A 15,649-nucleotide genomic window follows, 5' to 3' on the forward strand; every position below is an offset into this window, starting at 1 on the left:
TCCTACAAATGTTCACATGCAGATAATTTGCTGTCCAACCTCGACGCGCCAGATTTAATAAAAAAAAAACATTCTAGATCGAGACCTAGTGATCAGGCGTTAGAAACGCAATGAGGAGCCCAGAGAATCATGCAGAACCCATTACCAGTCCAGTGACGACTGACTGGTACCCCGAGTCCCGCTCTCTCCAGACAGCCTGTCCCGAACTGGGTCCTCTTACGGCTGTGACGGCTCAGAAAATGAGCTTCTGCGGGTTTCAGACCGGACTGGCGTCACGAAGCTGCTTGCGGGACTGATTCGGGTGAACAAGCGGGTTCAGGAGAATAACTGCATTGACACTATCCCGGAACTCGGCCCTGAGTCACTGTTAGTGTTAATACACAGCCGCTCTTCGCGAAATAAATAAGATCTAACTCAGTCTAGGAAACTTTTCGCATTAAACCACAAGAGGGCACCACAGGTGCAAAAGCAGACTAGTCTTCCCAATGACTGCATTTTCTATCGCAAAGACATTCTTATGCAGTATGTGCAACCCGGAAAAATACGTTTTTCAAAACATAAATTCATTAAAAAAATAACAGGCGGGAATGGAAAAGGCATATACAACATGAGACACTTTCAAGAGTGAAATGATTTACTCTCAAGTACAAATTGTGCACATTTTACAAATAAAGTTACATAAAAAACATTGGAGGCCCGGACATTTTCGCGATCCTTATCGACAATTGTTCTTAGCGCTACAAGAATGGATACAAATTAGATTAGGAATCTGGGCTGCTTGGCTGTTTGTAGCTACTTGATCCAAGAGTCTCATTTTCAACCCCGATTCTAGTCCATTCTTGTGTTCATTTACTCAGAGCTTCATGGTTTGTAGGCTGATGACTACCAGGAACTCTGAAGGGCAAAAAAATATATTTCTAGCTGCTTATGAAGAGTCCCATTCTTCCAAAAATATAATATAGACAATCATATTGTGTTTCGATAGAAATCTGCTCTGAGATTTTGTTTATATTTAATTTAAGTACATTACATAGGAACCAAATAAAAAGTTTTTAAAAATGAGGCACAAGATAAAATAGTTCAATGGAATGTAATTTATTGCGGTTGTGCTCTGACATAGGCTGCTATAAAGGCAGTGACTCTGACAGAGTATTTATCAACTATTATTAATTATATAATAATAGTAATTATATTACACATAAGTAATTAATGGATCCTACAGGACGTCTGATTATTGTTAATGCTCAGTGAGAGTGTGGATTTGGTCTTGGAGAGTAGGAATCCAAAGTCAGCAAAGCGATATTACTAATTGATTTAATCTTCAAAAGTAACATTTCTGTTAACAGCTTCTAGTCGGACTGCATTACAAAAACATTGCAGGTCTCATAGTCTGCCACAACCCCAGAGGACAGAGAAGGCAGTTGGGTGGCTCTGTGGCTGGAAGAGTTTGCCAGTTCAAATTCCGTGGCCGGCAGAGGAATCCTACTCCGTTGGGGTCCCTGAGCAAGGCCCTTAACCCCAGATGCTCCAAGTGCGCTGTACAATGGTTGACACTGCGCTCTGACCCCAAACGTCTCTCCCTGTCTGTGTGTCTCATGGAGAGCAAGCTGGGGTCTGTGAAAAGACAAATCCCTAATGCAAGAGATTGTGTATGGCCAATAAATTGATCTCTAAAACTAAAGGCTAACTCACTCAAAGCTTTTAAAGTAATGGTTTTTAGTACTTCAAAGTTTTTTTTTTAACATTCATCCCTGAGAATGAAAATGTTTCGAATCTGTGACTGTTAGCTCCAAGATGGCTCCCTCCCCAGTAACAGCAACTTTGATCTTAATATCTAATCTAAAGCCTATAATCTTTGTCTGCAATAGAAAAACGACAGGTTTCGAAACCATTCAGAGCTCTGGAAATCAGCAAAGCTGATACTGATCTGTAAAATACTGATCTACAGCACTGCCTTCAGACTGGACGGTCCGGTTTCTGGACACCAGAGGTTGTGTTTCCTCTCCACCAGTGACACCTGGAGCCCAGGAGCCCAGAGATCAGAGCTAAGAACAGCAGCAGGAAGGGAGGGATCAGCATGACATAGGTTCGAGAACTCACTCCAGCATCTGAAGGCCTGGGAGCTGTAATAATAATAAAGAGAGAGAGAGAGATGTTCTGAAACAGAGTGGTTTCTCTGGAGAAGAGACTGGTTTTTATACAAGAAACACCCCTTCTTGCCCTGTTTTTCAAGCTAAGGAGCATCATTCGGAGTAAGTGCGATTCCAGTCTGGGTTGGGCCCTGAATCTGAGGAAGCGTTTGCCCAGTTGGGCCAGATTTCGAGAAGGAATCGAGAATCTGTCTGCAGGACAGGCACATCCCCTCCTTTGACCCTGAGTGACAAGGGTCTCAGGGGGTCCCGTTACAGACAAGCTCCTGGAACACTGGAGAGCAACAGACCTCACAGTTCTCCCCGCTCCTCAAAGCACACAGGTGCAGAGAAACATCTACCTCTGTTACCGCAGGAGAAATCTCATCCTTGCTTTCTGCTGGAAGGAAATCTGGAGTGATAGGTCAAGGGACAGGGATGCTGATTAGTTAATTTATTCAGAAGCAGGCTTGTTCTTCATGATTATTTTGACAGGATGAACCCATCAGTCCAATATGCGTTTTCCAATGTAATAGACAGGTAGGACTGTGGAAGTACACAAAGATTCATTAAGGAAATACCAGCCATACTGCAGGTCTGAAACAACAGTTGTCAGAAAGCCTCCTACCTCCCACAGTGAGGGTGACAGTGCTGATGGCGTTTCCCTGAAGGTCCCTCACTGTGTAGCTGCCATGATCAGCTGGAGTGAGGGAGCGCAGTGTCAGAGAGCCGTCCTGCACCGATACTCTGTCTCTGTACTGGGGGACACAGCTGGCTATGCTGTCCTGGACAGAACACACTGAGGTCCAGTTTCCACCTCCTGCAGGATCAAACAGCACCTCCACTGGCTCTCCAGTGAACAGAGGGACAGACAGAGAGGCTTCAGGCTGCAGGGTGACAGTGTCTCTGTGAGCTGAAAGACAATCAGGACAGAGGATGATAGAAGAACACACTCTGTCAAGAATATAGAGCCCTCTAGTGACCCTACTGTAGACCTGCTCACCTCCCACAGTGAGGGTCACAGTGCTGATAGTGTTTCCCTGAAGGTCCCTCACTGTGTATCTCCCCTGATCAGCTGGAGTGAGGGAGCGCAGTGTCAGAGAGCCATCCTGCACCGACACTCTTTCTCTGTACTGGGGGACACAGCGGGCTGTGCTGTTCTGGACAGAACACACTGAAGTCAAGTTTTCAAACAGCACCTCCACTGGATCAGCAGTGAGAAGAGGGAGAGAAAGTGTGTTTCCACACTGAAGGGTGAGGACATCTGAGAAAGCTGGAAGAAACAACAGACACCAAATTCACAGTTAAAGACTTTTTACTTAACATCTTACCATGTTTCTGTGTGACTGTCTGCTGTGTTCACTTCTCAAGTTGGGGCCAACAACAGACTCACACTGTGGGGGTATAACATATTGTATCTGTCCTCTCTCTGTTCTGCTGTGGAGCTGTGTGTGAGGAAGGTCTCAGCTCATAGCACTCTGTGGGAGAGACATGATGTCTCTCGACTCAGCAATGTCACGTCCTTCCTGTGTAGAGCCACTCAGTTCATGTGTGAGAGGAGGAGGACAGACTGTCGTTCAGTCTCCCCTGTTTGGTACTTAATATCTTATTGACTGGAGGATCTCATCCAGCTGTGTCTGGAGAGAAGCCAGGGTAACGGCTTCAACAACTTGGCTGGGCAGCTTGTTCCACACTCCTACCACCCTTTGTGTAATGACAAGCCTCCTTCTCCCTTAATCCCCATAGTTTCCACTAATTTGTCAGTGTGGGACACTCCCTCCAGACTAAAGGCTGAAGGAACTGAGTCTCTGTCAGCATGGGATACTCAAAGTGACCTCTAGATTTTTTCCCCCCAATTTGCTCTTCTCTGGAAAAAAATTCAGAGCAGCAATGTCTTTACTATAATCCAGTCAGTGAAATTGTCCACAAAACTCTAACAGCCTTCCCAGTGAAATAATTTACCAAAATCTTCATTTAAAATTTTACCCTTACCTACATGTCCTAAAATTCAGCTTGCCCCTTTCTTGACTTTAACATGTCAAAAAAAACAACCAGAGAATCATGAGCTCAGACCTGTGATGACGAGGTAGACCTCTCCCAGAAAGGTTAGCTGTTCCTGCCCTTTGCCGCAGAAGCACTCGTAATGACCTTCATCGGAGAACCGTGTGGGGCTGATGGTCACAGAGAAATTCTCCTGACTGATCTTCTCTCTGGACACCGCTGCCCTGTGCTTGAACTCGGGGCCGGGGAAGGGTGATCCACTTATTAAGTTAAACACTAGATCTCCAGATCTTTTCCACTCAATGTGCAGCTGGTCCTCAGGGATTCCCCTCAAGCCAGCAGCTGATCCACTGCAGTTCAGAGTGACCGAGTGTCCAACTGGCACTGACTGATAGACGGCACCTGCAGAGAAACACACAGGAACACAGATGGTTAGATCATCCGAGGCTGTTTTAGGAGGCATGTGTTTTCCTAATCATCTCTTGCAAGTCCTCAGTGTACGTCTTAACCCTTCCAAGACCGCCGTCAGGATGCGCAAGGGGGCGCACCGCTATCTACTTCACGAGGAAGAGGCGCGTGACCCTACAGACCACTTCAATCCAACCCAGAAGGAGTCACATGGGCAACAAGCTGGAGTAGTGGGAGACTTGTCTGGAGCTGTAGAAGTGGAGAGACTACTCGACTGCAGAAAGAGACGTGGAAAACTGAGGGACACGAACCTTGGAATTGTTTAAAGATTGGGAAGGGTGGATTATGGACTTGTCTTGTGTGCAGGACTGTGGACATAAACAACGATGCCTTCTGATTTAAAAGCCAGAAGCTTTTCCGTGTGACTGTTCCCCCTCACAAACCGAGAGGACATACGCCTTCAGTAAGAAGGGAAGGTAATGATATTTCAGCGGCACATATAGAAAGGGATCACTTTTTCAGTAAAAAGCATAAAGAGAGATTCAGTATTCAACACAAATTGTTATTACTAAAAAACACACACAGGATCAATGTGTAAATATAAGCAAATACCCTCCTCAGTCCTGACAGGAACCAGGGCAGTGATTGGGGCAAGGAGCTCATTAATTTTCCTACCCACACAGTTAATGTGACTGCCGCTCTCAGTAAGAGTCAAGACCTAAGCTCTACTTGTGTATCTTTTCCAGCAAGATGAGCATAATCACAGCAGATAGAGAATTCTTACTTTTCACCTCTCACTGTCGGCTTCTGTTCGGTCTTTAAAAACAGAAGCACCAGGACTATGTCTAATCACTTTCCTTAGAGAGTCTGCACTTATAACTCACGCCTGCTTTCACAGTCCCAACTGTCTGTATCCAGGTCAAATCAACCACACATCTCCAGGATTTTCACAAAATAAAAGATCAAACAGAACAGAATTGTTCTGTAAGAAGCCCATTTTCATCTCTTCTTCAAAAATGTTAAGAATTCCAATTCTTCCATGGCAAGGGCCACCAATCCTGCAGGATTTGGGGTAAAAACAAGTGATGTCCAGGGTGAGAGTGAGAGTGTAAGATTCTGAGATCTGGGGCCCCTCTGGTCAGTAGAGTTCAGGTGTGTGTGTGTGTTGTCCAGGGTGAAAAACAGGAAATAAAAGCTGGAGAAACTGGAGGGATACTTACCCGCTGTCAGGGCCATCACAGACAGAAGAGTCAGGGCAGAGAGGACCATATCTGGAATGACCCTGTGGACACAGACACAGTGACTGAGTCACACAAGACCTTAACACTCCAGACAGACAGCATCACCTGAGCACGCCACCTCACACTGACGTACAGACGCTCTCACTGCAGGATCACCTGAACACACCGCTTCACAGAAGTAGGCTGTATCAATCTACAGTCTGTGACTTGGCTCTTGATATACCACATCGGACTTCTTGATTTACTCTATGTGCCACAGGAGTTGAGATTAAAAAGGAACTCCTTTTAAGCAGAATGGAATTTTTCCATCCAACTGAAAAAGAAAAGGTTTCACCTTCACACATAGCAAGAGGCATTACAACTGAATAAATGAATATTTGAATATGAGGATACTGAAAAACCTGTCTACTATTACTACTTCAGTTAAAAAAAAATACTGACACAGCTACAAAGTATTATAAAATGGTCGTTAAAGCAATTATTTTCTGATGTTCCCTTTTGAAGACTGAAATGGCAACTCTTGTGTTTACAGTATGATACTGGAGACACACACTTTTCCTGTTCACACAAACGCACAGAAAACACCAGTATTAAATGCATAAACGAAAGGCAAAGCTCCCGAGGCAAGCAGAGCAACAAAACTGCAGACATTGCTGTCCTCACATCTAGTAACTCGGTGCCTGAACTTCCCAGACTGAGCTACTACCTGTCAAGCAGGCTGGACATAGTCACGAGACTCCCTGAAAAGTAAGGCGTTATATCTTGAGGACAACAGCAGCTGGGAAGCTACTTTCAACAGCACAAACCAATGAGACCAGTTCAGTTCTCCTATGATGTTTCAGGGGGTCTTACCCACTTCACGCTCGTGGACTGTTTTACTACAAGGAGCTCGGTTCTCACTACCGATCGTGTCCAATACACAGCTTTTATTTCCCCAGCAGGCTTCTGGTCAGCACCTATAGCCTTAAACACCCACGACTAGAGAATATCGTAGTGCCTTTGCCTGTCGCTGCAGCTGAAGAGCGCCCGGCTGGGGTACGCGGCGAGGGGCAGGACGGGAGTAGTAGTGGTCAGGGCGGGGACAAGGAAAGCCGCTGACCAGTGCAGCTGACCCACTGTGAAACGGGTGTACAGAGTGGGGAGATCGCCCGGATTCATGTAAATAGTTCCCTGGTTTCACACGCCGTTTATACTTGTACCCAATTGCCACCCTCTCCCTGTGTAACTACCCAAATAGACCTCTGTATGTTGCTCTCTCTCTGCTCGCATGCTAGTTGTTTAGACTTCGGTCATAATTGGGTGGGGAAGGTGCTTTTTTTTAGGTTTAAGAATTTTGAGACGAGTAGCACTGGGAAAAGAGAAGAGTGCTGGGTCTTCGAAGGAGAAGTCTAAGATACCTCAATCGTATATGTATATGTATATGGCAATGGAAGAGAAGAGTGAAGCAGCTGCAGGGGACGTGGAAAGAGTGCTGGAGATGCACTCGTATGCGAGCGAGACTCAGCTGCCGGAGGAAGAGCTGGAGTCTCTGCCCGGCACAACTGAGAAAACCCCAGCGGCCAAGAGAGGAAGGGGCGAGCTGAAGGAGCTCCAGACCAACATCTTCAACATGATGGCACAGAGCATGGGTGAGCTGAAGGAAATGATTCGATTTAATACAGTCGCAATCGAAGGTCTTAAAAAGTCCATGGACCGTGTGTTCAATGATGTTGAGGACTTAAAGAACAAAGCAAAAGTTCTTAAACAAGTAAATATTGAACAAGAAAAGAAGATTAAAGATCTCGAATTGAAAGTGAACGATGCAGAAAGACACCGTCGACGATGGAATTTAAAATTACTTGGAGTTAAGGAGGAACGCGATGAGGACATTGTTGCAACAGTGAAGGGTATCTGTAAAAGGACCCTGTCGCACCAGGAGGACGCGATATCTGCCATTGACTTTGTTCACAGGCTCGGGAGAGGGAACATGACTGGGCAAGTGCGCCCCAGATCGATAATACAGTTCACCAAGAGGACCGCGAGGGACATGCTGTGGCGAGCAAGGGGGAATGAGTATTTGAATGAGAACAAACTGAGGTTTGCAGAGGACCTGTCTGCCGCAGACAGGAGAACCAGGAGCCAGCTGTGGCCCCAGGTTGAAGCTGCAAGAAGAGAGGGGAGGAGAGCCTGCTTTGTGGGAGCGAGGGCCTTTGTGGACGGGAAGGAGATCTGCTCCCAGTGACTGCTCAGTTAATAGATGAGTCTGTGAGTGAGAGAGAGAGAAAGGCAGCACAGAAGATGAGCTCCTAATTTCTTTGAGATTTTATTGTTTTCTGGAACTGAACAAATAGTCTAGGAATAAGGCAACATCTAACAAAAACTAAAGAAAACCACAGAAGTTAAGAAATAATTTGCCATTGGAAAAAAAATCAACAAAGCAAACATCTAAAAAACTGAAGATCCACTATAAGACACAGCTACACCTGAGGATAAAGGACCCGAGGAAAAACACCAAAAAGAAAAATCCTCAAGAGATGAAGAGGAACAGACAGAAAATGAATAATTAAAACAAGAAGACAAGAAAGAAAGAAAGAAAGAAAGAAAGAAAGAAAGAAAAAGTACACCAAAGGAAAGAGCAGAACACAGCCGCACTGGACCAGCCCTGCCCTCTCAGCACAGTACTCCAGTAGCCTGAGGACGTGAAAACCGTTAAGACCAGGAAACAGTACAAAAACTCCTGGATGAAGGAAAACCCAGAGACCCTTATCGCTGACTACTGCCAGGCAGGAGAAAAACACATAAAAACCAACCTGCTCTTTTTTACTGAGCATCCGAATGCCTGGCACACAGCTGTGTGTAAGAATTATACAAACACCACCAGAAGGGGCATCAGCAAAGGCAGGCAAATCTCCATAGGGGGCGACAGCGAGGTAAAAGACACTGTCCTGACCGTCAACACTTACCACAATGGTACAGTGATGATACAGGGCAGTGAGGCCGCTCTGGAGCTTTTCGAGGAAAAGTTCACAGACCTTAAAACACAGGCCGACCTGGAGAAACCTCCCCAAGAAACAGGAGAGAGACCCAGCAGCCTGATGCCGCCACACCGGAGAGTTCAGCTCCACCTGACTCGGAGCCCACAAACACAGCCACACCAACCCCCCTGTGACCACAGCACAGTGCGCCTCCTGAGAGAGAAACTCTCTGCTCTGGAGCTGGACTTCACTGAGTTCAAGGAGCGGATCCTGGGGAGACTCACAGAGGGGCAGACAGCACAACAGCTAAGAGACGAGGTTAACAAACATAGGAACGAATGTAAAACCTCCAACAAACAGCTCAGGGCACAGATGGAAGAGCTGCTGCAAGACAACAGTAAGCTGCAGTCGGAAGTAGCAGAGCTGAGAGAGGAGCTGCAGCTCGCGGAGAGGACAAGCAAGACTCTCAAAGAACAGCTGAGGAAACTCTCTACTTCCCACTGCAGCCCTGACTGCAACAGAACAGCCCTGAGACCCAGAACACACAACACCCACCCCCAACCCGCAAAGACACACCCACCTCCACACAACCTGACACCCCTACAACCCCCACCACCAACTCCCACTTACCCAGTACCCCCACCGTAGCAAACACCACACCCACTGCACCCTCCGGCACCCCAAACCCCCTCACAACTCTACTGCCCAAAAGCACATCCACCTTGCCGAACACTCAGGGTGACCCACACACACACCCGGCCCCACCCAACTCTTCTACCTCACACACTGCACCCCCCCACGCAGCCCCCCACCCGGCAGCACAGCGCCCCTCCAGCAGACTGGACACCAGAGGCAGACGCATGGAAGTAGTCCTTCTCATCGACTCCAACGGAAGGTACATCGATGAGCACAGGCTCTTCCCGGGATTACAAACAGCAAAGCTCTGGTGTCCGACGACAGAGAAGACCCTGCAGCTGCTGTCCAGGTCGGTGCTGGGAGCCCCTCAGCACATCATCATCCACACCGGCTCCAACGACCTGAGGACCCAGAGGGAGCAGGTGGCCATCAGTCCATCAGGAGAGTGGCAGAGAGGGCCATACAGGAGTTCCCTCGCGCCCGAATTGTCATCTCCACCTTGCTGCCGAGACAGGACGAGCAGCACCACACCATCCAGAGAATCAACGCTGAGATCTCACGGTGCTGCGCCCTGCTCCCAAACGTCTACCTGGCCCATCACTCCACCCTTGGACCACAGCATCTACACGACCATAAACACCTAAAAAAACAGACCATTGGACTCTTCACAAAATCTCTGAAAGACACCACACTGGGCAGACACCCAAACAGCACCCCAGAGAAAAACAGGAGGACTACCAGAGGAACGCCCCAGCACCCACACTCCCAACCCAGACCAGCTCAACCTTACAGCCCTCCAACCCAGACAAACGACCGAACAGGACCAGAACCAGCGCCCCACCCCATGCCCCTCACCCAGACCAGCAGCTGAACCGGACCAGAACCACAACCCCTCCCCACCCAGCACAACAGCAGAGCCGGACCGAGCCCCTCCTGCACAGCTACGCCACAGCCCTGGCCAGACCAGCAGTCCCAAGCGGTTTGGAGCTGGGAGAAATCCGGCAGCTCCTGAACCTCATCTGCACCCAGCTTATGAGCTGAACTTCCATCACCCAAAGTGACAGACAAAAACCCAGCACAATACTTGTTTCTGTTGATGATGTAAATGTCCGACACTAATTTGATACAGTTCCAGAAAACAATAACAAATTGCAAAGATAATTCAAACGATAACAATGAGATCTCTAACGATAAGTATGTGGAACATTCAGGGTCTGGGCTCGTCAGCATTTGGGCTGAAGAGCACTGATCCTGAATTTATCAAGGATGTAAAGGAGACAGACATCATGATCCTACAGGAGACATGGTGTCGGGGAGACTTGGCTACCCACTGTCCCCCAGGCTACAAGGAGATCACGGTGCCCTCTGTCAAAAAAAAACCAAATCACCCGGGGCAGAGACTCTAGGGGGGGATCATTGTGTGGTACAGAGCGGAGCTCAGTCACTCCATACAATTAGTAAAGAAAGAAGAGTCACGAGTTTGGCTTAAAATCAAAAGAAATACCATCTGTACAGAAAATGAGGTCTTCCTGTGTGCTGTCTACATCCCGCCCTCAGAATCCCCCTACTACAGTGAGGGAATTCTCCCCAGTCTCCACACGGAGATCGGTCACTTCCAGGGCGACCTGGGCAAACTGAGCTCCGACACCTGCCAGAGTCACAACGGGTCCCAATCCTACTGGGAGAGGGAGGAGGGAACTCAGTTGATCTGGCAGCCCAGTATGTGATCTCCTGTCACAGCCTGAGGAACAGTGAGTCTGTCTCCCAATAATGCTCCAGCCTCCTACAGTATATGTCAATATTTTATAATATGTCTTTGTTGAAAATGTCTGTAGGTTTTATTTTACTTCTATTTTTTGTTTTGTTCCATGTTAATTTTATTATTTTTATTTGCTTTGGCAACACCGATTGTACCCATCGGTCATGCTAATAAAGCACCTTGAATTGAATTGAAATAATAATTGTTTGGTTAAATTTATTATAGCAGTATATACTAGTGTTTACTTAAGTGTTTGGTTTAGAATGTTGTGGTCCTGGTTTTTGAAAAGCTCAATAAGTTAGATAATCTTAGACTTATTTACTTTTGTGTATGTCTTTATTCTTTCTATTGGTATTTTATTTTAGTATTGGAGTGGAAACATTTATTTTAACTCCACAAAAATCTGAAAAGTGAAAACGCAAGTTAACATTTGTTACATGTAAAAATAATTTGGTTAAATAATTGACTTAATTATCTCTGGCACTTAATTGTTTTATAATAATAATAATAATAATAGCAGGGTCTCGGCACCGAAAACAGACGGAGGCCTGCGAGGCAGCGGACTGTCGGTACTGCGCCAGGCGAGGGGGGAAGCAAGCGCCGCGGCTACGTCCCTGAGCGGGGCAGCAGGATGCAGACGCCGAGACCAGCGGCCGGCAGCGAATGATTTGCATATCAAAAAGACGTCTAGACCTACCTTGACTGTAAATAACTCGTGCGCTGTTTGAACAATTTCCTCCCAGTACTGTTCACGTTACAAAATTTTAGGACAGAAAACACTAAACAGTTCATCAATTTCATTACGGGATTAATAAAGTATTATCTATCTTAACCTCCATACATCCACACGCGTCTTCCGGCCATGTAATCCTAACACGTTACAGTGGTGACGTTCACGATCCCCAAACGTCTTTTTGTATTTTTTTATTTATGCTTAACAAAATAACAAAAATTACAATACAAACAAGAGTACGTATAAGAATTCAAAACAAAGATATCGTCAGGGGTAGATATTACTACATAAATTCACATTATGAAAAAAGGTTAAACAAATTAAATTAAAAAATGTCCGCACCGCTTTCATATTTGTGCACTTCGAAATAGTCTGCAAATACCCCCTTACATCCATTTTAAAATGTTCAAACGATCCCCAAACGTGAACAGCTTCGGTTTTAGCCTCAGTTTCTAGACGAAGAGCCAAGGAGTAAAAGCTCTACTGAACTAAGGACAGAAGATTTAAAGTGTAGCATTTCCTCCATAACAGACCCTCCTTTCTTAAAATCTCCACCAAAGTATTAAAAATGAGTTCTTTTATTTTTCGCCTTTGCCTCAGAGATCTGCAGCACCGTGGCTTTTACACGAGGTGAACACAGACGAAACTCGTCTAATTGAGACTCTCGTACTCCTTAGAAAACGAGTTTTTAACTCGAGCAAGGAGGTGTGATTCAGTCCCTGCGATAGAGGGCAGTTACAGGAACATTTAAGCATAAAGGCGAAAATCGAAATCATAAAAACACCATGATCTATAAGCATCTCTTTATAATGGAGTTTAAACTCGATTTAAGTGAATCGACAAGCACTTGAAACTTGTAAGAGATTTTAACAGCGGAATTACTGAAATCAGACGACGCAAACATCGTTTATTTTTTGCCAGAATCTCCTCATCTTCGTTAAAAAGAGGACTTGGAGATCCTCACCACAGTTTCTAGACCTCAGCGCCTGTATTACCACTGAGATTATGTATTACCAGTGCTGGCGCCAGTGCTCCACTTCAACCAGCGCCATTTTATAAGATCCCAACCCTGTCTGGTACGGCGTTGCTTTTCGATTCAAAAGCATAAATAATCCACTTATTTGTAAAAAGCCTTAATTTTGATGGAAATACGGAACCCTTACCGATATTCTCTAATCGTTTTCTATATCTCAAGATGTACAAGTAAGAATATTAATAAATATTTAATACTTCCTACATCAGTTTCTGTTTACAGACGACGACGAGTAACACCTCGACTGAACGCTCCTCACACTAATTTAAACTGTAACATTTATTTCTAAACAGATCATCTTTTCTTAAAATCTCCACAAAAGTATTAAAGATGAATTCCCTTACCTTCGCTTCGGAGATCCGCTGCACCGTGGATCTTACACGAGGTGAGCCCAGAGGAAACGAGTCTTATTGAGACACTTATGGTCATACTCGTTGTTAGATGTTGCTCATGCCCTTCTAACTCCAGCTTTTCTGATAGCCCATTTACTATCCAGACGTCCCGGGTCTTCATGTCGCCTGTTTCTTCCGTTTTATTAATCACGTTTCTGCTTCAAACTAACCAATATAGTTCTATAAATCTCTCTTTTTGGCCGCTTTCTTCGGAGTGGGATCCGAAACATTTGACGATTCACGCAAAAATCTAAAAGGGCAAACAACGGACGGATGTGACGTATCGTCGTCAATGTGAAACCTAGAAAGGTCTGCAGGGGGAGTTTCTGAAAACTAATCCCTGGCAGATCTCAGAATTGCGACTCGCTAACACGTCACTCCCGCACACACCGATGTCTCTTTAAAAATGTTTACATTTTTGGGGAAACAATTTAACGGATATAAGCCTGTCATGTGGAACAAAAACATAATACAGAATTTGACATTATATATATAATGGGGTAACCCCGGCATCCTGGCCAAATTTCCCATCGGCCTTTATCAATCATGGCCTCCTAATAATTCCCTATGAATCTATGAATTGGCTACAGTACATCACTCTGCTCTCTGCCCCACTGAGAGCTGGTGTGTGGGGAGCGTTCTGGCGCACTATGGCTGCCGTACCATCATCCAGGTGGGGCTGCACATTGGTGGTGGTGGAGGGGATCCTCATTACCTGTAAAGCGCTTTGAGTGGAGTGTCCAGAAAAGCGCTATATAAGTGTAAGCAATTATTATTAATTATTATTATTATTATTATTATTATATTCATGTATAAATTAAAGTGTAATGGTAAGTTTCAAGAATTTTGTAACAGGGACATTTTTTAAAGGCGACACTTCACATGCAGAAGTATAAACCTGTGATCCTGTCCTGCTCGGGGAACATATACTTTATTAGGGTAACATTAGAGCATCATAAAATACTAAGAACCGGTGCCCACAGAAAAACAAAACTCACCTGAGCCAATGAAATAAGCTATAGTGGTGAAAGAGAGCGGAAATACTTCCAGAAACATTCGAGTTCTCCGATCTGTGCAATGCACAGCCGTCGATGTCCTGTTATGACTTTCCCTTTGTATCCTCGACTCGCCTCTACTTTTCTCTTCACCTCTCCCGTCATCTGAATCTTTTTCATTTCCTTCTGAATCCGGGGCGATTTAAAACACGCCATTTTTTGCTGAGAAATGGATGAAATTTTCCTCGTTTTAGAACAACTCGCTCGAGTTTGTCAACCGCTCTGCAGACCTCGACTGCACTGTACAGTATTTCACCGACAGAGGTCTGAAAGACAAACTACGCCCGTGTAACAATTTGAATCAGTCAGGAAGGGGAGGTGCTCTTGCTGAGGATCCAGGCTTGAGCCACGATGGCCAGGTCGGGGTTTAAGAAGGTCGCTCAGCAGGGCAGCTGTCCCACAGTGCAACGGGCGTACAGTGTGGGGAGATCGGGCGTTTTCCGTGTACATAGTTCTCCCTCTGTTAATTCGCAATTCTGAGTGTTCAAGTCGCAATTCTGAGACACCATAGAGCGTTTTTTTACTCCCTTGCGGAAACGGGCTTCCATAGTGATGTCACTGTAAATTCAGACGTGATGCTCAGCAGATGTGCATTGTTCCTTTCCTCCTGTCGTATTGAGGAGGACTCACTGCGTGAGCTCCTCACTGCGTGTCCTTTACTCTACTGTGATTTCGTTTAGATTATCTACGTGGAGTAGAGTGACAAGATCACCTTGAACATTTTCGGTTTGTGAAAGGAAACACTAAAGAAAATACAAGTAATGAACATTTAAAATAACCACAGTACAGCTATAAGAGTGAAAGATAAAGACGATTTATAATGGCATTCACAATGGATTTAAGGAAAGCACAACCGCCCTGGAACCTCGGACTAAAAGTCTGATGCTCTACCCACTGAGTTATCCAGGCTTTGGAAGAACAAAGGCACTGCCGGGATCTTTGCAAGTCACATGTCTCTTCTTGTGCTGAAGAGCAGTCATACCGGACCCGTCTGGAAAGACCACTGACAGACTTTATCCAGAAGCACCGGCACCACTCCTAGTAGAATGAGAGAGAAATACAGCACGACATGGAGAGTCAAGGGTCTCCCACAATCCATCTTTCCTCACATCACTGATTGTTTCACTAAGAATTTGACCTTTTCACAATCAGATTTTTTCACATTTAATAAGATCTTTTAATCAACAACATTTAAGAAAGAAAACAAATCGAACTTTTTTGGAAAAATAATTAAATAATTAATTAATGCCTTGGTTGTATACGTGTGCACACCCTTTAAAAAGGGGGTTGCAACTGTGCAAAGTTAGC

General features: G+C 45.4%; 1 protein-coding gene across 4 annotated transcripts; it reads right to left on the reverse strand.

Moving 5' to 3' along the window:
* Positions 1 to 638: 638 nt before the first annotated feature.
* Positions 639 to 14,613, reverse strand: LOC107076235 (uncharacterized). Of its 4 annotated transcripts, none has more exons than XM_015339763.2 (6): positions 14,285 to 14,613; positions 13,239 to 13,536; positions 5,759 to 5,820; positions 4,203 to 4,532; positions 2,758 to 3,402; positions 639 to 2,123 (listed from the first exon to the last, which is right to left on the reverse strand). In XM_015339763.2, exons 3-6 carry the CDS (start codon positions 5,805 to 5,807, stop codon positions 1,957 to 1,959), a joined length of 1,191 nt encoding a protein of 396 aa, XP_015195249.1. In that variant the 5' UTR covers positions 5,808 to 5,820; positions 13,239 to 13,536; positions 14,285 to 14,613; the 3' UTR covers positions 639 to 1,956. The 4 variants fall into 4 exon arrangements, with proteins under 4 accessions (XP_015195249.1, XP_015195246.1, XP_015195247.1 ...); XM_015339760.2 differs by lacking the exons at positions 13,239 to 13,536; positions 14,285 to 14,613 and adding an exon at positions 11,826 to 12,085 and having other exon boundaries at positions 2,758 to 3,042; positions 3,133 to 3,402; XM_015339761.2 differs by lacking the exon at positions 14,285 to 14,613 and having other exon boundaries at positions 13,239 to 13,581.
* Between the last annotated feature and the right edge of the window lie 1,036 nt (positions 14,614 to 15,649).

Source organism: Lepisosteus oculatus, chromosome 14 (genome assembly GCF_040954835.1).
Source record: "Lepisosteus oculatus isolate fLepOcu1 chromosome 14, fLepOcu1.hap2, whole genome shotgun sequence".
Lineage (NCBI taxonomy): Eukaryota > Metazoa > Chordata > Actinopteri > Semionotiformes > Lepisosteidae > Lepisosteus > Lepisosteus oculatus.

Bases quoted from the DNA above. Each gene is read 5' to 3' on its own strand.
- LOC107076235 (XM_015339759.2), bottom strand. From the start codon at position 11,929: ATGAAATTGATGAACTGTTTAGTGTTTTCTGTCCTAAAATTTTGTAAC. The intron at 4,533-5,758 runs GTAAGTATCCCT...GTTTCTCTGCAG, and splicing joins TGTGATGGCCCTGACAGCGG to GTGCCGTCTATCAGTCAGTG. The intron at 2,124-2,757 runs GTAGGAGGCTTT...TTATTATTACAG, and splicing joins TGTCACCCTCACTGTGGGAG to CTCCCAGGCCTTCAGATGCT.